This window comes from Heloderma suspectum, chromosome 7, assembly GCF_057233095.1.
Source record: "Heloderma suspectum isolate Gila_16-S chromosome 7, 16-S_ref, whole genome shotgun sequence".
In the NCBI taxonomy this organism is placed as follows: domain Eukaryota; kingdom Metazoa; phylum Chordata; class Lepidosauria; order Squamata; family Helodermatidae; genus Heloderma; species Heloderma suspectum.
This window is the reverse complement of record NC_139464.1, coordinates 93,265,618-93,289,069: the sequence shown is the minus strand read 5'-3', so window position 1 is coordinate 93,289,069 and position 23,452 is coordinate 93,265,618. Positions and strand designations below refer to the sequence as shown.

Sequence of the window (23,452 nt, the reverse complement as noted above, 5' to 3'; positions counted from 1 at the left end):
GACATTTCCGTTGAAAGATCCACTCCCTCTCTGACCTGTCAGGCCCTTTGACCTAAAAATTAAACTTTAGAGATGTGACTGGGAATTGCAGTTCATGACTAACTAATTACAAAATCATTCCCAGAGGGTAGCAGTGTTAGTCTATTACAGCAAAAACAACAAAGATTCTTGTGGAACATTAAAGACTAATTATACCAGAATGAATTTGTTAGTCTTTAAGTTGCCACAGGACTCTTTGTTGTTTTTAATGACAAAACAGCAGGGTTTTTTTTTTGTTTTTTTTTACTTATTTGCTATCTCCTAAGGAGTTCAGGGCCATGTACATGGGCCTCCCTGCCCATTTTGTCCTCACAATAACCTTGCGAGATAGGAAGCTGGCAGATGACCCAGTGAATTTCATGGCTGAGAGGAAATTTGAATCTACAATTTTCCAGTCCATCATTCTCCATTCCACTGCAACACAGATCTTGAATAGATAGGTCTAGGGTTCTAGGATCATTACAATAGCTCATTATTATTTATTACATTTAGGAGTTTTATTAATTTTTCATTCAGAGCACTCTAAAGCCAGGGTCCCCAAACTTTTTGGACCCATGGGCACATTTGGGAATTTTCAACCCTGCTGTGGGCACTGCCACAAAATGCCTAATCAGCAGATCACCACTTTGGCATCTACCTGTGGAGTCTGTGGATCTTATGCTGCATCTTATTCAGGAAAACTTTTGTTTCATGTCTATTGGACACTGCAACATCTCTTTAATAAGGAATTGTCTAATTTGGTTAGTTGCTGGTGGTGCAATACAACCAGCATACAGTGCTGGTATTAACTGTATTAAACATACAGTGCTTTGCGTAAGTATTCACCCCCCTTTGACTTTTCCACATTTTGTTGTGTTACAGCCTGGAATTAAAATGGATTTAATTAGGATTTCTTGACACTGATCTACACAAAACAGTCCATAATGTTGAAGTGGGGAAAAATCTACATATTTTACAAATGGAAAGAATATGGCACAACCGCGACTGTGGCTAGAGAAGGCTGTCCACCAAAACTCAGTGACTGGGTAAGGAGGGCATTAGTCACAGAAGCAACCAAGAGGCCAATAGTAACTCTGAGGAGCTGGAGAGATTCACAGCTGAGATGGGAGAAAATGTCCATGGGACAATTATTACTCAGATACTCCCAAAAGCTGGGCTTTACGGAAGAGTGGCAAGAAGAAAGCTATTGCTGGAAAAAAAAACCCATATCAAATCCCATTTGGATTTTGCCAGAAGGCATGTGGGAGACACAGCAAACATGTGGGAAAAGGTTCTCTGGTCTGATGAGACCAAAATTGAACTTTGTGGCCCTACCGCAAAACGTTATCTGTGGCACAAAGCCAACAGTGCTCATCACCCTGAGAGCACTGTCCCCACAGTGAAGCATGGTGGTGGCAGCATCATGTTATGGGGATGCTTTTCATCGGCAGGGACTGGGAAACTGGTGAGGACTGAGGGCAAGATGGATGGAGCCAAATACAGGGCAATACTAGAGGAAAACCTGTTTCAGTTAGCAAGACACTTGGGACAGGGACGAAGGTTCACCTTCCAGCAGGACAATGACCCTAAACACATAGCCAAAGTTACAGTGGAGTGGTTTATAAACAAGAACCTGAATGTCTTAGAATGGCCCAGTCAAAGCCCAGACCTCACTCCAATTGACAACTGTTGGCATGACTTGAAAATTGCTGTTCACCCAGTCGCCATTCAACCTGACAGAGTTTGAGCAATTTTGCCAAGAAGAATGGGCAAAAATTGCAGGTTCCAGATGTACAAAGCTGGTAGAGACCTACCCAAAAAGACTCATAGCTGTAATTGCTGCCAAAGGTGCTTCTTCCAAGTATTGGCTCAGGCGGGTGAATACTTATGCAAACCAACAAATGCCAGCTTGTTTTTATTTAATTAACTTTTGTGCCACAATAAAAATATTGTACACCTTCAAAATGTTAAGTATGTTGTGTAAATCAAATGGTAACAATGCCAATTAAATCTGTTTTAATTCCAGGTTGTAACACAACAAAATATGGAAAAGTCAAAGGGTAGGTGGGTGAATACTTATGCCAGGCACTGTATGTTTTGGCAATGTCCAGTAGTTGCTTCTTTTGGGGAGGAGGTTATTATTTTATACTGGAACAGCCTTTAATATTCACTGATGTACATGTTCTTTTACATTATTTATCTGTTTCATGGAAATTAAGACATGGTCAGTGTAAATGGATTCTCAGTGTCCTTTTGACAGCTAAATCACTGATATTACAACATTGTAAGGATAAACATTCACCTCCTGTAATGCAATGGATTGAGGACCTTACAACACTTTCAGTATTTGAACGGGTGGCATATAGACGCCACCTTTAATGGGATATTTATTTGGGTATTCGGCCCATATGTATAATTGCTAGAACGTCGTATGCATTTTATATGTATTCATTGCTATGAATATAAATAAATCCATGTGTGTATATTTTAAAAAGGGGGTTAAAAAAAGGTTTTTTTTAATTAAAAAAACACTCTGCGGGTGCCACACTAGAAACCCATCTGTGGATGCCATTGGAGGTGCCTGTGGGTGCCATGGCACCCATGGGCACTGCGTTGAGCACCCCTGCTCTAAGTGATGTATACTGTGTATAAAATGACAGAATAGTAACAATCAGTTAAAGAACCTAAGAACAAAATTACAAAGCAGCATTTTGCCTCAGAGAAAAAAAAAGTGAAGCTGAACCTCTGTATAATATATGTATTATATAACTCAATGTGGAAAAAGTCTTGTGTCTAGAAGAATTTGCATCCGTAAGTATTCTTCTATATAATTGAGAATTACTTACTTTTCTGTTATGCCATATGAAGAGTTCTGTGGCTAGTGAAAGCTTACATACTCTTTTACCGACATTTGGTCCAACAAATGATACCCCTGTGCCAATATTTACAGCCTATCAAAGTCTTTTAAAACTGAACATTTCTCTATCACACAATTCTGGACAACTCAACTGTCATAGGGATAAAATAATAATTGATTTTTATTGAGCCGGGATTTACCTTTCATTTCTGCAAATTTGTATGACAAATTATAACTCACAGGTAAGATTTGAAAAAGTGTAACTATGAAAGAGTACTATGACCCCCTGTTCTTTTCTATATATATGCTGCTTCTCATGGTCAAACTGGCATTGTTTCAATGGAGATTTGTGTTCTGCTGCCTTGAGTCTTAAGTCAACACTCCTGTTAACCAGTTTGTCGAAAGCCACATAACTTATACAAACATGTATTATTACGGAAGCAATCATGGGAGCAAATGAGAGACAGGCAACCCAGGGAGCAAAATAACCTAAAACAGATACCACAGAACAAAAAGCAGCTGCTTTTCTTAGAAAGGTGTTACCAATGAGATCTTGATCAGTTGTGTCTATAATTCTCAGTATAATGCTACATTTGCTTCTCAGAAACCAAATTTTATTTCTGATTCACACAATGACTCTGCAAAAATCACTGGCGTTGCTACAGTGCTGAGCACAAGATGGTTAAAAAAATCAATGTTTTGACAGATGGACGGTCTGTAAATACACACTCATTTCTTTCCTATTACTACGATTATGGACCAGTTCTCCCATGGTATTGTCCAAAGTGATGCATCCATTCGACTTACCTAATGCCAAATCTTGCAAATCATGAAGGCTTTTGTCTCCATGATAATCTTGAGGATAAGAAGATATGGTTAGGAAGTTTTGTCAGCACCATGAGATCACTTTCTCTTCTAAATGACTAGCATGTATGCAATATAAGGGAAGGGTGTTAGAACACCTTGGTGTTAGAGCACCTGCTTTGTCTGCAGAAGGTCCCAGGTTCAATCCTTGGCATCTCCAGGTAGGGCTAGGGGAGACCCTTGTCTGAAACCCTGGACAGTCACTGCTAGTCAGTACAAGTCAAACTGAGCTAGATGGACCATTGATATGATATGACTTAATATAAGGAAGCTTCCTATGTTCCCAATGTATGGCCAGTTCTTCAAGCATATAAAGAGGTCTCATTCTGGGTCAGACTAGGCCTGTACCGTCTGCTACAAGGGTGCAGAACCTCATGCCTGGAGTCCCAATCCAGCTCTTTGGGAGTCCCAATCCAGCCCTCTGAGGCTCACCAAAAGGCCATGTTCCCTTCCTCTGGCCCCACGTCCTTTCTTGGTGGTTTCCTGACTTTTGTACAGTTTTTTCCCTCACTCTAAAAGGTTGAAATGCCTCTCCTAAGGCTTAGTTACTGGCAGTGAGAGCTTTAAGCTATGCTAGTATTTTTGGCCCTACCCCTTTGCCTTCAGCCCCACCCACCTCTGGAATGCAGCCCCTGAGAGCTTCTCCAAAATGGAATTTGGTCCTTGGTCTGAAAGAGGTTCAACACCCCTAGTCTGCCCCAACTGGCAAAGGATTTCAGACAGAGGTCTCATTCAACCCTGCTACTTGAGATCTCTTTTTTAATTTGGGATGTCAGGGATTGAACCAAAAATCTTCTAATACAAAGCATGATCACTTGGGGGTCAGGATATCTGGAAGTCCATCAACCTTGTTTATGAAGCCGCTGGGAGTCTTCATTCATCTTCTGAGGCCCTGTAACACGTCCAGCTCCTACCTCTTAGAGAGGTGAAGTTGGTGGAGACTAGAAACATGGCCTTTTATGTAGCAGCACACTGGCTGTGGAATTCCTACTCCTGGGAGGTTAGGTTGCTACATTTGCTTCTCAGAAACTAAATTTTATTTCTGATTCACACAATGACTCTGCAAAAATCACTGGTGTTGCTACAACACTGAGCACAAAGTGGTTAAAAGGGTTGGCTCCCTTAAATAGCTGGTAAAAACGATATTGTTTTGCCACACTTTCAGAGATTAATGCCACTTCTTGATTTTAGAGGGCTCCCCTGTTTTCTTGTAACATCTGTATCTTATCTGCCTTGTCCTAGCTCCTTCAAAGTTTTGCATTTTATCTTTTTTAGTTTTATTGTAAACCACCTCAACCACTCATGAGTGGAAGGGCGATTCAATCAATCAATCAATCAATCAGTCAATCAGTACTCATTCCCTGAACCATGGCTCCTCTCCAGGAAATCAATATTACAAAAAAGCAGAAAAAGGGAACTCAAAGCTTCAAGAAAACTGTCAGTGTTTCTGGGTCACTCTCAAGATGTTCATGAGCCAGGGGCATGCATGGTTATATCATTCTGAAGAAATCCTGATGAGCACACTGATATCCTGATGAGCAAACTAGCTCAAAGTGGGCTAGATGAAACAACAATCTGGTGGATCCACAGTTGGCTACAGAATCGGACTCAAAGAGTGCTTCTCAATGGGACCTTCTCAAACTGGGGAGAGGTAACGAGTGGGGTACTGCAGGGCTCAGTCCTGGGCCCAGTGCTCGTCAACATTTTTATTAATGACTTGGAGGAGGAGGTGCAGGCAATGCTGATCAAATTTGCAGATGACACAAAATTGGGCGGGATAGCTAATACTTTGGAAGACAGAAACAAAATTCAAAGTGATCTGGATAGACTGGAGCGCTGGGCAGAAAACAACACAATGACATTTCATAGGGATAAATGCCAAGTTCTGCACCTAGGAAAAAGAAACCAAATGCACAGTTACAAGATGGGGGATACGTGGCTCAACCACACTACAAGCGAGAAGGATCTTGGAATTGTTGTCGATCACAAGCTGAATATGAGCCAACAATGTGATGTGGCTGCAAATAAGGCAAATGCTCTTTTGGGCTGCATTCATAGAAGCATCGCTTCCAAATCCCGGGAAGTACTAGTTCCCCTCTACTCAGCACTGGCTAGGCCTCATCTGGAGTACTGTGTCCAGTTCTGGGCACCACACTTTAAGAAGGATGCAGACAAACTGGAGAGGGTTCAGAGGAGGACAACAAAGATGATCAGGGGACTGGAAACAAAGCCCTATGAAGAGAGACTGAAAGAACTGGGCATGTTTAACCTTGAGAAAAGAAGACTGAGGGGAGATATGATAGCACTCTTCAAGTACTTGAAAGGTTGTCACAGAGAAGGCCAGGATCTCTCCTTGGATCATCCCAGAGTGCAGGACACGGAATAGCACTCTTCAAGTACTTGAAAGGTTGTCACAGAGAGGAAGGCCAGGATATCTTCTCGATCATCCCAGAGTGCAGAACACGGAATAATGGGCTCAAGTTACAGGAAGCCAGATTCCAGCTGAACGTCAGGAAAAACTTCTTGACTGTAAGAGCGATACGACAATGGAACCAATTACCTGGGGAGGTGGTGGGCTCTCCCACACTGGAGGCCTTCAAGACGAGGCTGGACAGCCATCTGTCAGGGATGCTCTGACTTGGATTCCTGCATTGAGCAGGGGGTTGGACTCGATGGCCTTGTGGGCCCCTTCCAACCCTACTATTCTATGACTATTCTATGACTAAATGCATCTCGGGCTCATCAGCAGCCATTGCTCAATCCACTCAGGCACAAAATGTTCACTGCCAAACTATAATGTTCACTGACATACTGAGCATGTGAAAACACACACTAACCATGAAATTCTGTGGTTCCTAAAACACAGAGAACAGACATGCCGATGCAATGCATTCTGGGGTTTTCCAGCACATCATACCATCCAACCAAGACATTCAACTTTCTGTATCCTCCAACCCCCATTATATATTTACTTGAAGCAATTTATTTGGGATTCAAATGATGGCTTTTTTACCCAATACACAGTGGAAACCTCAAGCAAATGGCTTCTTTAAAACACAATGGACTTCAATAGCACTGTGTCGAATTTTTCAGTCTATTTATTTTCGACCTTTGGTTAGGGGGAAGGGGTGAAAAGTTGCACCCGAAAATTGTGGGAAGGTATGAGAATTTTGGAGAAATTTCTCCAGTGCAGGGTTTCAGTGCTTACCTTACTGTAAGGAGGTGGCCGAGGGGTGTGTGTGCTCTTTGTTTTACCATTTTCCTCTGTTCTATCCTTGCAGCCTCTCTGTTTGCTTGAGCTTCTTGGAAAGCCCCCTGGAGGACTTTCTCCCTTGAGGCCTCCCTGTGCTGCTGCCTGCTGAGTGCCTTTATTTATTAAATGTATTTATTAAATTTATTAATCACCCATCTGGCTGGTCACCCAGCCACTCTGGGCGATGTACAATAATAGAACAGTTTAAAAGAATAAAATTCTACATTAAAAACATCATATTTCTAAAAAATACCATAACCCACCCGAAATGCCTGCCTGAACAACCATGTTTTTAATGCATGGCGGAAGCTCATTAAAGAGGGGGCTTTCCCAGAAGCTCAAGCAGCCAGGGAGGCTGCAAGGACAGAACAAGGGGAAATGGTAAAAGAAAGATCACCCCACCCCCGCCCTTCAGCCACCTCCTGAAGGTAAGGTAAGCACTGAAGCCCAACACCCAGAGAAATTTCTCCAAAATTCTCAACATCCCAATGAAAGAGGCAGAAAAACCATTGCCTCTTTCACAGGGAAATGAAGATATTGCAAAAGGGCAGATAAGGTTTCACCACAGCACTAGACTTCAGTGCCACCATAGTTTAAACAAGAAGCTAAGCGAGAGCATCCCAGCCTCACCTGCATCACACCATGAGGTTTCAGCAGAAGCCCCCATGCGATGCCTGTGTTCACTTGAGTGATACCAACAACGATATCAGAAAGAATGGCCCAGTTGTTGTGACAAGCCAACTGGGTTAACACTTGGCATTTATATAATACAATTCAAGTACTCAAAGCACTTCTCAGAAATCTTTACAAAAGCCAAGTAAAAACATAAGAAGAGCCCTGCTGAATCAGACCATCTGGTCCACTTCCCGTTTGTAACAGGGACTGTCTTTGGGAAGCCCTCAAGCAACCCACGAGGGTTTCCTAGTCCTCCCCCCATTGTCCACCCCTTGCATCTGCTATACTGCTTCTGAATATGGAGTTTCCATTTGGTTATCTGGCCTGACAGCTGTTGATGGACCTATCCTCCATCTTAGCTAGTAGTCATCAATACGTCCTGTGAGTTTCATATAACACTGATATGTTGTGTGAGGTAGTCCTTCCTTTCATCTGTTCTGAGCCTACTGCTGACCAATTTGAGCATATAACACCTATTTCTGAGAGTCTGAGCATACAGCACTGATTCTGGCCTGCTTGCACTGGCTGCCTGTACATTTCTGAGCCCAATTCAAAGTGCTGATTTTAACCTATAAAGCTTTACATGCCTCAGGTCCCTGATGGAGCACCATTCCCAGTATAAACCTACCTGTTCACTACAATCAACATCTGAGGCCCTCCTCCAAGTGCCTCCTCCAAGGGAGGTTTGGAGGATGGTAACAAGGGAGAGGGCCTTCTCGATGGTGGCCCCCCTGACTCTGGAATGCTCTTCCTGGTGAAGTCCGTCTGGTGCCAGGTTAAGACTTTTCTCTACTTTTTCAGCACAAGGTTAAGACTTTCCTCTACTCCCAGGCATTTGATGGGCTTCTTGATTCAGTTGTTTTATCAGGTCTTGGAATTTTATTGTTAACGTTTTTAGCAGTTTTAAATTGTTTTTAAAATGTTTCTATGTTTTAATCCCTGTTGCAAGGTACCTTGAGTCTTTTTCTGGGAAAGGTATCTAATAGATAAATAAACAAATAATATGAGAGCAAAATCTATCCTTATTCATACCATTCATAATTTGTATAAACGTTCCCCTTTAATCATAAATTTTCTAAGCCCAAAAAGCTTCAACTCTTTTAACTTACCTTCCTAGGGAAAGTTATTTTCTGTACCTTTTCCATTGCTAGATGTTGTGTCTAGAACTGTCCAGTATTCCAAATACAACTTCGCCGTAGATTTATATCAAGGCATTAAGATACTGGCAATTTTTCTTTCAGTCCATTTCCAGATAATTTCCAACAGGTTTTGCCTTTTTCCTGTCACTGGACACTGAGTTGACACTTTCTGTGAACAGTCTACCACAATCTCAAGATCTCTTTCCTGGATAGTCACAGGATCTCTTCAGAGTATAGCTGAAGTTATACTCTTCATAACTTCAGTATATCTCCCCCATTGGGGAAGATATAGATATAGATATCTACCCCAATGTATATTCTGCACTTTGCACTTAATTACATTTAATTGTATTTGCTATTTTGGATCTCACATTTATGAATTATTTAGCATCATGTGCACACTTGGGCTACCTCACTGCTCACCCTCATCTCCACATCAGTCATGAACAAATTAAATGGCACCAATCCAATGCAGTTCCTTTGGGAACTCCAGGGTTTACTCCCCCGCATTTTGAAAAAAAAAATGCCCGTTTACTTTCAACTCTGCTTCCTACTGACCACACAAAAACAGGAGCTTGGTAGTACATGAGATGAAAAATTCTTAGTGTATTTTCTGTTATATTTATATCCCACATTTCTCCATGAAGTCCTGAGGATCATACATAGGGTTTTCTCAGGTAATCCTTCATCTGGCTACTGACCAGACCCAGAGATCTACTTAGTTTCCACAACTTAGACTTCATGTACCTTCAGACCATGCCATAGGCCTAAGCATGAGACAGCATTAATATTTCTAAAAAAACATTTTTCTGCTTGCACAACACACAGAGTTAACACATGACCACCCCCACATGATATGCAACAATTGAATGAGTAAATGAAAAACGAGAAAATGGTTTCAGAGGAAGGATTCTTATGCCACCATCCAATCCTTTTCAAGCTATTCAAAGCTTGGAGGGCAGGGGGAGGTGGGACTAATATTTTGCTCATTTAAAGTTTATGTTTCTATAAGGTTCAGTGTACTTCCAGTATATATTGCTCCCAGTCTCCCAAAGAACACTTCAGATTTGAGTATAACAGCTACAGGAATAAAAGCATCATCCTGCCAAAAGTCCGTTCATGGGTGCAGTTCAGTGGTGAGAAAGGAGGTCTTTAAAAATAGTCTGGGGAAGCCTCTTTCAGTAGATGGCATGGCTCAGGGTTACCCTTAGCAACCCATGAGGAATTTAAAGCTGAATGGCATTGTGAGAGCAGCTTAGCCGTGTGTCTCTGCTCCGAAAGCAAGTGGGGGCAGGGAAGAGACACAAAACCCTGTGACACAGAACATGGGGCAATAGGTCAATACACACACACACACACACACACACACGTGTATTCTATGAAGATACCCATCATACAGTCACATCTCACACCAGCGATCCACAAATACACACTTAGAATTTGCACACACACTCATTCACAAAACAAAAGACTCAATTCAAACAAGAAATAACTTTGCGTACTATATGTATATTTTTTCTTAGAGGTTAAAATGACAAAGGATCTTGTGGCACCGGAAAGACTAACACATTTATTATACCTTACGCTTTCATGGACTATAGTCCACTTTGGCAAATGTAGTACCTTTTAAGAGGGACCTGCTTCTCCTTTGATCGCCTTCCCTACCTTGAATGTCTTGTTCTCCACCCCAAAGGCAATTTTCTATATCAAAGTATGATCTATTTGTGTACATACACATATGGGTTGTTTTTCTGTACACACAATGTTACCACGCACACACCCCCCTCTTCCTTCTGGCCTACAAATGTATGCAAAATGGTATCACATATACACTACATGCACCTTTCCTTTCAAACCAAGCTGCTAATGAAGGCAGAACGGTATCACCCTCGAAGTGTATGATGAGTATTCACTGATTTAGGATACTCTGGGGATCGCCCCTCCACTCAATGAACGCTCGAGGTGATGTGTACGCAACGCACATGCACACTTCTCCCGATATGTGCACAGGCCTGCAAACCTGCATGCTCCCAGGTCTCACCGGGCATTCTGCCAAACACCCTGTGCATGTGGACGGATCCGTACTAGAGCACGCACCCAAGGAGGCTCTCTCTATACACGGCACGAGTGACAGACCTACACGTCCGAAAGGCGGGGACCCTGCCTCTTGGGTCCAGTTCCACGCCGCCCCCCTGGCTACGTTCAGACGCCGGAGGGCGCCTTGACGCGGGCTACATCTACTGTGTGTACTCGATTTCCACACACGCCCAGCCAGTTTCGAGAACGCACAAGGCAGGCCTAGCGGCTCCCGTGCCAAACCGCTCCTCCGCACTGTTCGCTCCCGGCTCCAGCAGGGCGAAAGCCCCCCCGGCTAGAGTTGAGCCTTGCCTGAGGCTCCCCGTCCTCCTCCCCCCGCGCCCCCCGGCAGAAGAGCAGCACCTGCCCGCTCCCTCCGCTCGCGGAGCAGCCGCCACCTACCACACGGAGCCGTAAGCTCCCGAGCCCACCGGGGTCAGGTGCTGGTAGCGCTGCGGAACCTCCCACACGGTCTTATTCAATTCCTGCTTATAGAAGCCGCCTCGCTCAGACATTTTCCGGAGCCGGCGCTGGCGGCGGCGACGACTGAGAGCCTGGGAGTTACCGCTGGAAGTGGAAGCGCCAGCCAGAGCCGGCGGAGAGGAGGGGCCAGGAGGGTGGGGAAAGGGGAGGAGGAGAGGCCAAGACGAGGCGGCGGCGGCGGCGGGAGCTAGAGGATGAATGAAGAGGCTGAGAAGGTGAGGGAAAGGGAAGGAGAGGGAACATTCAGAATAGAGGGGAAGGGTTTCCCTTCAGAAGGAACCGAAAGTGAAGCGTGCGTGAGTGATCTCGGAACTGGCTGGTAGCACCTCCCGCTGGACAGCCCAATATAATGTGTTCGAAGAATGAAGGGGGGGGGCGGTCCTCTAGATGTTTTGGACTATGATGCCCAGCATTCCTGAGCATTGGCTGTGTTGGCTGGAGCTGATGGGAGTTGAAGTCCAAAACATCTGGGGAGCACCAGGTTGGGGAAGGATGTCTTAGATAATTAAAAAAGGGGGGTTGTAACACCTTCGGCCTTGTACACACAAACACAGATTCTGGCGCTGGTGGAGGATGCTCCCCCGTTCATGGCCCACTGCTCCAAATCTTGCCCCTACCTGAGCAAAATGCTTCATGAGGCAGCCCTTCCCCAACTTGGGTCCTTCCAGATGTTTCTTGGGAGGGGACTACAACTCCCAGTAGCTCTGGCAGCGTGGGCAAGGGTCAGAAATGATGGGCATTGTGGCCCAAAACATCTGAAGGAAGCCATGTTGGGGAAGTCTGGAGGTGGGAGAAAGTGGCACAAGAGGACGCGATGCCTACAGGGTCCTTTTTCTACCCCAAATCTTACTTCCATGCATATATTTCCTTGGAAGTGAGACTTCTTTTTAAGGAAAGATGGACAGAGGCTCTGTATTTCATTTTTGTGTTGACCAAACTGGAGAGATGGGGTTTCCCTGCATCAAAGAACCATTTCACATTTTATGTAGCAAGCCAGATGCACTGCAGTGTTTGCTGTGGTAAATGTTTAAAATGTGAAGGAAAGATGCATGCCTCCAAACTGCTCAGCAACACATGATGGACGAACCCCAGGGAGCCACAACTGACCACAGCGCCTTGGTAGGTGGCTGCTGTGTTTAGAGGAACATATTCCCCCTTCACACTTTCATGTTTATCTAACTAAGGTAAATTAACAGATTTTCATTTGGAACTTTTGTTCCATGTCTGAAAATTAGCAGCCTTCCATTCTCCCCAATGGAATGTTCTATGTAAATCTAAATGCCTGCTTACTTAAGCATCCTCCCTCTGAACCTGCTCCAATAAAAGATCTCTTTGCCACTTTGGTATCTTTTAAAAGGTAAACTTCTCAGCCAATTGTGGCATGGCAAATAATCCCAGAGAAGTTTGTTAATTCATACTATCATTAAGAAAAATTGGGGAAAACATAATAATAGTCCCCAAAGACCCTGTTCCACTGAGCTCAATTCCATAAACAAGCATAATCTCTGAATTATATCCACTATAATATCCACAGGATAATATCCACTATCATATCCACAGGATGAAAGAACATAACCAATCCGTTGTTCTGTGGTCTGTTCTTACCGTTGCTACTTGGTCGTTATACAGATTCTTCAGGAGGCAGACAAGATGACTTGGTATCCCCATACCACCAAGAACTTGCCACAATTTGTTATCTAATAATCTCTGCGTAAAGAAAGCACCTTTTTGAAGAGAATTGGATAGTGATTTCCAAACTGTGTTACAGGGAACCCTAGGGATCCTCGACAGCTTGTTTGGAGAGTTCTTTAATGAGAAGATCAGGCTTCCCTGAAAGATAAGCTTTCCAGGGCCAGCTCTACCATTAGTCAGAATGAGGCAACCTCTTCAGGCAGCAGATTCTGGAGGGCAGCGGCCTCTCAGCTGTTCCTCCTGACCTCCCCACACCCCAAGCCATTCCCCTCTTTCGGAGGACAGAGATATATGTGACACACATCTTGCCCTGCCTCCCCCCCAAAACACTGAATTGTGCTTTGGTAGAGTGGAGGACGCTATCCCATCGCCAGTGATGAGGTAAGTTTTAACTGCCAGTCCAGTCAACTTCTGTACGTAAAATGGCGGGGGGGGGGATCTTCCCCTTTTCCTCAGGCAGCCAAATGTCTTGGGCATTTGGGCCAGCCCTGTTGTTTGCACACCATGGTCAATCTTCCCTTGTGATGTGCCACCACAGGTGTGTGTTAGATGTGTTATAGATCGTATTCTCAGTTCAGGCAACACAATAGTGAGGCCCAATAGGACAGGCTAGTTCCCCACATGAACTGATGTGTCCCATAGAATATATTCCAGAATCTTCTGCATTGGGCTTCTGTTAGAATAAATATTACTCTCTGAGGAAAGAGATCACAATAAAGATATATGTTAATATAACAGAGTGTTGGATTGCTAGGACTGGGGAGACCCAGATTCAAATCCTCATGCAGCTGCAAAGTTCATGGGGTGACCTTGTACTAGTTGCTCTTTCCCCAGCAAGACCTACCTCACAGGGTTGTTACGAGAATAACATTGATCTCCTTGCAGGGAATGTGGAATACAAGTATAATTAATTAATAAAACAATATAGCCTTTTAAAAAGCAGATACAGGTGATTAGAATGAATATCTCATCATTGTTCATGCATGATCTACCCACCAATAGAAAACATGCATATTTATGAGCATATTTATGACAATCATATTTACCAACTGTTTCACCTGTATCCTCAAAACCATCTTAATTTATGAATGAGAAGTCATGTACAGGAAATCAAAATTATATCTTGATTGTAAACGCAGTTCAGCAAAGCCTTAGGGTTCCACAGAAAACCCTTTGAAAACCAGAACACTGCTATCAAAACTCCATAATCAGTCTGGAAACCAAGAGGCCAGGCATGTAAAATTTAGAATACATTATGGACATAATCCTGTGCACATCTGCTCGGAAATAAATCCTATTGAGTTCAATGACTTTCTTCTCCCAAGAAAGAGTGTATAGGATTAAAGTCCCAATTTCTATTATTTCAGGAATTTTAACTGTTGCAGGAATTATCATGAATAATCATGTAAGACAGCCTTCCCCAACTTGGTGTCCTCCAGATGTTTTGGACTATAACTCCCAGCATTCTTGACCTTTGGCCATGCTGGGTGGAGCTGATGGGACTTGAAGTCCAAGACATCTGGAGGTCACCAAGTTAGGGAAGGCTGAATTGTAAGGCAAAAACTATAGCTTACAACCTAAGAAAAGTGAATGTAAGGAAGTCCATGGGAATTTCCCCCCCCCCATCTCCTCATACCCCCATGCAGCTGCCTGTGTTCCCCTCCAAAGTCTCTCTGGAGGGTCGGGTGGCCTTCCTAACAATGAGAGATGAGAGTTTTGGAAGGGAAGGATCACCCCAAATCTGGGCAATTCTCCCCTCCCTCAGCAGCTCCCTGTGCTCCATCCCACATTGTTCAGGGCCCCCAACCATCTGGAGAGAGCACAGGGGGCTGCAGGGGGAGGAGGGATGGGAAACTCTCAACTTCCTTCATTAAATTGACTTTATAATCCAAGCTAATTGCTTTAAGTTGGCTTTTTTAACTGGATGATCGTAGACAGCAACTTACGGCATCATTAAATATCGGGTAACTCTTTTGCTTTCACAGTAAATATAATAAACTTGCACTTTCAATGAAAGGCTTGGTGTACATGCCCTTCTATTCAAGATGTGCAGTGAAGAAAAGATAGAAGGCCTGAGGTTGTAATGGAAGACCAATAGTTCTACAACTAGGAATGAAGTGTGGCTGTGCTAGCAAAAACCTGGTAGTATTTTTTGAGGAGGAGGGGGGGATACAAAGAGGGAAGAAAGAGATCAGAGGCTGATGTGGCCATGATAATGGGGAGTAGGCCTAAGAGAATCTCGACTTGGCCATGAGAAAGAGGCCAGAAGAGTGGGGTGAGCAAGGCTGACAGGCACAGGGTTCTCCAGAATCTGATGAGGGGTAAGGTGCCAATTTAATATTTCATCTGAAACATTCTTAAGGTCTGACTTGATCTGAGCTGGTCATCCATGTACAGTTGATGTGGAATTTCTGCATTTTTAATCAGCAGTCTTGATGACCATTACAAATCAGCATATTATTGATGTACAGGCTGGAGGCAGCTGGGATGAGGATGTATCTATGGCTTGTGCTTCTCTCTTTTTTTAACAGCCAAAGGTTAGTTGTTTCTAATTTGTATCCTATACAGGGAGATGCATATAAATTGGATGAGTAAATGTGTTCTCCCCTCAATCCTTCTTAGCGGCAATTTTCAGTGGCACGTGGTGCCAGATGGAGTCAAATGCTTTTGGAAATAAATGAAGCAGGCAAATATTACCTCTAGTGCTTTAGAGGTTTTTCTGGAGCTTTTTTTTTTTTTTTTAAATTGTTTACAAGCATGTGTGTTGCAAAGTAGTGGTCGGTGGTTTCCTTTTTAGGGAGGCAACCCATTTACGCTTCATGAAGAAAGTTGTAGATTGTTATATATATAATAATTCTTTTCCTGGAAAACAGCTTAGCAATACTGCAGTGCATTCATTTATTGTATCAGCATTGACTTATTTGTTTGCTTATTTAATTTATATCCTGCCTTTCAGCTAACAGTAAAATACAGATTGAAAACAAAATCTTAATTATAACATAAAAACAAGTACATTAAAAAGACAATTAAAAACACAACAATAAAAGAAATAGCATCCAACCAATTAAACCTTCAGCAACAGACCAGTTTATATGCCAAAAGCTTGCCTGAATTAAAACATCTTTATATTTTACTCATTCCAAATATAGATGTTTCCAGGCTTGGTTCTGTAAATGGAGGATTTTTCAGGTGTCAAGTGTACTGACTCAATGTGCTGAGAGACCTATAAGAATGAAGCCTATGCTTAACTTTAGCTGGATCATGCCCAAACACAACAGTTAGCCATCTTATGGCATAGTTTAATTTTAATGTTGTTTACATGTTGGGAAATACTATAATGTGAACAGGTAGATGTTCTTTGATTAATCATTAAGTTGTCTGAAAAATATGGTTCCTATTTTTAACATGTTGATTTTATCATCATCATTAGGAGTTGTGTTCTGATGATGCTAACTCCATGTTTTCTTTTTGGGCTGGTGGTAAATCTGTTCAGGAGGAAGTTGCACTCTCCTTAAGCATCAAGTTTGAAACTTGGGAGTGCTGCTAGTTTTGGTCCTTACTTTGGAGACCCAAGTGGCTTCTGTGGCATGAAGGGCCTTTCACTAGCTTAGCTTGGTGTACCAGCTGCAATCTTAGATAAAGATATAGCCTTGGTACAGTTATGCACGTCATGGCAAGAGCTAGACTTGATTACTGCAATGCATTATAAATGGTGCTGCCCCTGAAGACAGTTCAGAAACTGCAGTTGATTCAAAACATGGTGGCAAGATTATTAACTGAAATGTGCCAAACGAACATCTCACAAAATGAATTTAAAAGCCTCTACTGACTTCTAATTTGTTTTTGGTCACAAATTACAGTGCTGGTTTTGATCTATAAAATCCAGTTTGGCTTGGGATCAGGATATCGCCCATATGAACTTGCCCACTCTTTAAGATCATTATCAAGGGCCCTCCTGCAGGTGCCCCCAGGCCAGCTTTAAAGATGAGGTGGTTGGCAACCACAGACTGGGCCTTCTTGGTGATGATATCCTGGTTTCTCAACTGGTACCTATTCTTCTACCTTTTGGGTGCCCAATGAAAATAATTCTTCCAAGTGTTTAATTAGATGACTTTGCTGGCTGGCTGTTGCACCCAAGTTCTGTTTTATTTTTTGTTTTTGTTTTTATTAACATGCCTATGTATGAAGTTTTGGCTGTTATCATTTATAGTTTTAATTATTTTTTATTTTTACTGCTCCAGCTGCTGCTGCTGGTTTTATTATAATATTGATGACCTACCCCATGCCAGTTCAGGCTCTCCCACCGCCTGAAGTGAGACAGCATGCCTATATCGCTGCCACCGTGCACCCCCACCCTTGCTGTCATGGTCATGCCCCCCACCCATTACCATCAAGGGCCCCCTCATCCCATCACACCCCACCCCTTGCCACTTCCTGCTCTTTGGACAGTCATGTCAGCCAGAGAAAGTGGATGGTGTGGCTCTTCAGAGAGCTGGCCAGTCTCAAATACCTGAACCTGAGGGTATCCTTCCTCACAGCCAGGAATTGCCTGGAGAGGTGTCCATCCTCTGGTAGGGTACAGGCTACCCTCAGAGAAAAACAGGAGGGATGGCTGCTCTGGAAAGCCCCACTGGTCACTTTTTCGTTGTAGCATTTGCCACAGTGAGAAAGTGGCCATTGGGGCTCTCGGAGGCGGGCCTTCCTCAGGCGGGGGGGGGGAGGAGTGCACAATTCACCGCTCTCCTTGTTACCTTGCCTCATGGGAAGGCTTGCCCTGGACCTTCAGCCAGTACCAGCTCCAGATTTGTGAGGGCCCTTGGGCAAGATGCTTCAATGGCCCCCCTCCCTCAGTAAGTCAACCTTCTCACCACTATTATCGCCTGCTGCTATAGGTCTTCAACCTATTTCTCATCATTGCTACCTCTTGCTTGCTGGACAGGCAGTGACTGAGCAAGCAAGAAGTCAGTGGCATCTACTGCTCCTCCTCCTCCTCACCATCACCATTGTCTGGGCCAGCGCAAGAGGCAAGGGAACAAGCAGGTTGCCATGGTGAAGAGGAAGAGCAACTCCAGGCTGTAAGTGGGCCCCTGCTGGGGTGTGGGCCCTTGGCAGGTGCTCAACCATGCCGGCCCTGCCTACTTAATCAGAAGCATCAAGTCATCTGAATTCATACCACCAATGAAGGAAAACAGGCCTGAAGGCAGCATAGTTGTCCTTATTGCAGCCATTAAAGCTCTATCTTCTTTCCAATATCCTGTGTTTCTTTGTTATGAAATGTCAGAATACTTCTTGTATGTGATGCCCTCAGATTTGTTCCAGGAATCAGATTCCAATGGCAACATGCTGACCTCGCCTTTCTTGCCAAATGCTTATTTGGCAACCTTCTCTATTGCCCAAGGTCCACTTGTACTGCTCCTATCTGAAAATGAGCTCTATTATGACAAGCTACTCATTTCTTAGGTATACTAGAAACACTTTAAATGTGAGAAGGCTCAGACAATGGTTCTATTTTCCCCCTCAGGTCTGAATTATATTTATAAGCATTTTGAAATGGGAAATTCATATGACATTTCCTATGCCCTACTAATTGGGTATAGAGAAATGGGGGAGGGTGTGTCTCCTACTATGTCAGCATTCTCCAACCTGGTGCCCTCCAGATATGTGGAACAACAACTCCTATTATCCCCAGCCACCATTGCCAGCTTCCCCAACCAGCACGGAGGGCATCAGGTTGGGGAAGGCTCTGCTATGATCTCATGAGATCAAGTCCCATGAGAGTCTCAGGGCTACTACTGCAGCTTAGGGTGGCCAAGTGTCCTGCTTTATCCTCTATTGGAAGGTGTCCTCTGTTTAAAGGGCTGTGCAGTCCAAATACTGTTTAACGATAATGAGCAATACCAAGGGAGAGCAAGGACCTTGAAGTTAGCACCTGGACAGCAAACTGAGCAGTCATACAGGTCATCGTCTTTCCCTACTGTGGTGAGATGCCTTGTACTTCTATTGAAATGCCAGTACTTATTTCTAAATCTGCATCTGTACCTGGTACCAATTGGTACATGCAAATTTTATGCAAATTGGTGTCTCCTTTTTTGGTGATGCATTTCCCCTTTTTTGGCAGTGCATAAGTGGCACCCCTACCACAGCTCCATATAGTCCTTCTTGCCACTACGTTGGAAATGGGCGGAATGGAGGAATGCCAGTTGCTGACTCCCAGCATAAGCCTCTGTTCATACAAAACATCCTTTGTCCAGGGCAAAGGTCATGCAACTCAGAAACTCACTCTTGCACCCTGACAGCGAATAAGTCGACACATTTGGGTACATCACGAATTGGCCTGTGGTGATTGTGACTTCATCATTCCCAGGACTGTGTGCTGAAAGAAAGAAAGAGAAAGAAAGAAAGAAAGAAAATCAAATGTTATCAACAGTGCAACAAACATTTTGCTGCCTGTATAATTTACACACCTTATGTATGTTTATTTTGCAGAAACTATTCTTTCTGCTAGTTAGGGGAGGCTTGGAACTCCAGTTCATTTATCCCTCTGGTTCCAGAAATTTCACTTGGCATTCCTCACACACTCTGAACCCCATATTCATATTCGTAGGGCTAGAAGGAGAAGGTAAGTATGGAATTATATGCTCAGCCTCCAGTTCAGCACGTGCAATATAATCACAGAACACACACAGCCATGCAGCACAATCCCAGGGGTGGGCAACTTGTGACCCACCTGAAATTTTCACCTACAAATCTCATGATTCCTAACCAACATAACCAATGGTGAGGAATCATGGGAGTTGTAGGTCAAAACATCTTGAGGGCCACAAGTTTCCCAGCCCTGTATATGTTTCTTCAGTATTATGTCTATTGTGTTCAATGGCTTTCTAATAAGCCTGTTAAGGATTGCAGCCCCAATAATGTTTCAGAGAATTCAGGGAGCTGATTCAAAACACTAGCACTGGGGAGTGTGGGGAGAGGGGAACTAAATGGGTAATGAATTTACCCTGCCATAAATGAGAGACTGAATTGTTCCCACTCATTGTTAATTGAGTATATTTCTCATGCATTCAGACTTGGCTAATTCTTTGCTAAATTATCCAGCAATGGCCAACTTGCATCACCTCAGGTGGCCAAAATACCATTAGCAGGTTTTGTGAACACACTCAATTGGCATATTTGTCATTGCTGTGGAATAACTGGGGAAATGTTTGAGCCATTATAGCAAATGCTGTTTTGGGACTTTAATATATAAATCCAGGCAACAGGGCAGTTTGTCCAATGTAATGACATATTTGTGACAATAACCAGACAACTTGTGACAATAACCAACTGATAATGTCTCCGTTTAATTTGCCTACTTTACAGAATTTGCAATATGGACAAGACCTAAAGCAAATAATGAGCAAAAATATTTTCCCCAAATGAAGAAACAAGTACTATTTTCACAATTTTAATCAGCATGCAAAGGAACTTAACTGCAAATTACTATCCTTTGCAGATTTGCTTTGTCATGAGCTGCCAAATATTTGGTTTGCCTAAATATCCACCCTCAATTTGTGCCAGGGCTCACCAAGGCTCAGCTCCAGAATGTGCCTTCAGTCATGGGAGTTGAATGCATTATCATTTCCAGGTAAAGGAAGAACATCTTCAGCAGCTGGCTACCCCCAGGTTTACAGGGTTATCTGGGAATATAGTGTAAATTGACCAAACCTACCCAAATAGGCAGCAGTTTGCACAGTGGCAAAGAGACTGAGCTACAAATTAGGAAGTCACCAGTTCAAATCTTGCTTCTGCCATGAACTCGTTAGGTGGCCCTAGGCAAGTCAAAACAACACAGAATCTTGTGGCGCCAGAAGGCCTAAACTATAAGTGACATGAAATGGACAATAAATTAAGCACAGTAGCATCCAGAAAGTGAACCTGCCACATGGGCTGGCCTAGGTTCAGGTTGATGGTGGAATGAAAGTTGTTGAAGTCCTCAGTGGTGCAGCTAGGAATGGATCTCAGTCAAAGGCACGCAGCCCAGCAGTACCCCCAGAGAGTGGCAGGTGAACAGGAGTTAAGCACGCCTCAGTTTCTCTTAGCCTCAGTCCCCCCATCTGCAATATTAGGGATAATAATACTGACTTACTTTACAGGGCTGTTGTAAGGAATACAATTACATAATGCACGTGGATCACTTTAAACAGTGAAAGCACTATACAAATGTTTGAATTTGTCATATTCATTTGTTGAGCCAGTTTTTTTCTGTATATACAAGCTGACTAGAGGAGAGCATACTTATAAGCAAATTGTTTACTACTATTATGTGTTATGTCAGTATACCCATAGAGCAAAAAACAAAACAAACAAACAAACAAACCATCCCTGGAGCAAAAACCTCTAGGATTCTTTTACAACTCAAAGTCAGGCCCCCTTATTCTGGGCTGGAACTAACTTGAAAAATAACTCTTGGAAATAACAGGTAGAAAGATACTTCACTGTCGGGAATGTACTGTCTGCAAGAACTGCTTTATATTATGTCATGTAAGGCTGGCCTCGGAAGCCGGTTCCTTCTTACACACCGGGGGTTTGAAGGCAGAACATTTACGAGATTCTATGGCTTCTAGAACAGTTGTTGGGTGGCCACGTACATTTCACCAAAGAAGAGGACAAGACAGGATACATATTTGCACACATTTTGCACGTGGCCATTTATACAGCTAGATGCTAAGTTTGAAATAAGTACTATAATTCAAATAGAAATACAAGACACCCACAGGGGTGAAGACTGTGACCAGATTACTTGTGTGCCTGTTCAGCCTGCTGTCCAGGTGCTGCTAACTGTGGATGGGCAACTTCAAGGCCCCTGCTCTCCCTTCTGAGGGTTCTTTATCTTTAAACCAGACAGTCTTTGAAACAGAGGAAACCTTCACCTAGAGGACTGCCCTCTGTAAGGCAGGACATAGGGACACTTTACAAAGTTGTGTTTATAAATCAATAGCTGAAACTCAGAGAATGATCAGCGGGGAGGGCAAGGGAGGGACACTCCTCTCTCTTATAGTCAGACATTGAGAGCCAGTGTGGTCCAGCAATTAAAGTGTTGGACTGGGACTGGGGAGGCCTGGGTTCAACTCCCCATTCACCCAAGAAGCCCATTGGGGGACTCTGGTCCATTCACTGACACTCAGCCTAACCTACCTCACAAGGGCGTTGTGAGGATAAAATTGAGGGTAGGAGGATCATGTATGTTACCTTGGGCTCCTTGGAGGAAAAGGCAGGAAATAAATGTAACAATAAATAAATTGCAGGTATGAGTCCTGCATTAATCTGCCTTTTGATTTGTCTCGTAAAAGACTACGCAGTTTATTTTTAATGACCTTTCACATACTTTTTTTTTAGTTTACTGGTGTTTTGTACTTGTCATGGGGTGTGGGGGGAGATGAGGAGAACTGTTCCCTTTTTTTTGCATAAAATTTTCATCCAAGATCCTAAGTGTTTAAAAACAAAGTTTATCTTCTGTTTTACTTTCTTTTTTGTTTTGTTTTGTAAAACACACGCACACGCACACCATAGGAATACGTTCTGCATTCTAAAGCCAGCTCCAGCCTGTTTCCAAAGCAGCAGCAGCAACACCCACCCATCTTTTTCTGGGAACCATCAGTAGTGCTGCCAGGACTCTATGGAGCATTGCCAGATCAGACTTCCTTTCTGCAGAAGTCAGCACATCCATCCTCCTTTGACTCACCCTCCTTCTCCTTTAAAGGGGCACTCCCACATGGGTAAAAGACATTGCCACATCTCAGAGGAGAAGGAAGAGATTTTCTCAGTTGCTTTCCCTGAACTCACAAGTCCCCTGGCTATTTTGGATCTATAATCTAATCTCAAAGGAAACGCTTTCAGAACGCAGAGATCAGTATAGGGAAAACAGATAAAGAGCTTATGGACTGGGGGAGTAGAAGGGAATGCTTAAGAAACACAAGGCTATTCCCCCCACCCCCCATGCCTCTGAACATATATGGCGCTCCCATGAGTTCTTGGATCAAATTATGGATTATTTATTTATTTCTAGAGAGTATTAGTTGCACTATAGAAAATAGCTCTCAGGGTAATATACAAGCAAACAAATTAAATTAAAGCAAACAATTTGGACAGAATGGGGGAACTACAGCAGCAAAGGGAAGACCAGAAGCTTGAAGAGCAGCAGCAAGATAAGGCAGTGGGAAATGCTGAGGTGAAGAAAAATGGAGTAGAGGATACTCCTTGGAAAAGGGTGACAGTTAGGAGAAGAAGAACTAGACACCACTCTGCGCCAGTGGAAGCAGTGGAGCTGTGGAACCGATTCAAGGTACTTGCGGATGAGACTGGAGGACAGCCTGCAGAGGAAGAATCACAGGGGAACCTACATGAGAGTGAGCA

At 43.4% G+C, this 23,452-nt stretch overlaps 1 protein-coding gene and 1 long non-coding RNA gene across 5 annotated transcripts in view; one reads left to right on the top strand and one right to left on the bottom strand.

Annotated features, from left to right (window-relative positions):
• The window catches only part of MAPK11 (mitogen-activated protein kinase 11), a 75,249-nt gene extending 63,792 nt beyond the window's left edge, over positions 1 to 11,457 (bottom strand). For all 4 annotated transcript variants that reach the window (XM_084810904.1, XM_084810905.1, XM_084810906.1 and 1 more), the window contains exon 1: positions 11,285 to 11,457. In XM_084810904.1, coding sequence (XP_084667030.1) covers positions 11,285 to 11,397 — 113 coding nt within the window. In that variant the 5' untranslated portion in view covers positions 11,398 to 11,457. The remainder of the gene's footprint in view (positions 1 to 11,284) is intronic.
• A 59-nt stretch (positions 11,458 to 11,516) lies between these two features.
• The window catches only part of LOC146340067 (uncharacterized), a 95,976-nt gene continuing 84,040 nt past the window's right edge, over positions 11,517 to 23,452 (top strand). Inside the window, exons 1-2 of the long non-coding RNA XR_014784459.1 lie at positions 11,517 to 11,580; positions 12,995 to 13,438. This is a non-coding gene — a long non-coding RNA (uncharacterized LOC146340067). The remainder of the gene's footprint in view (positions 11,581 to 12,994; positions 13,439 to 23,452) is intronic.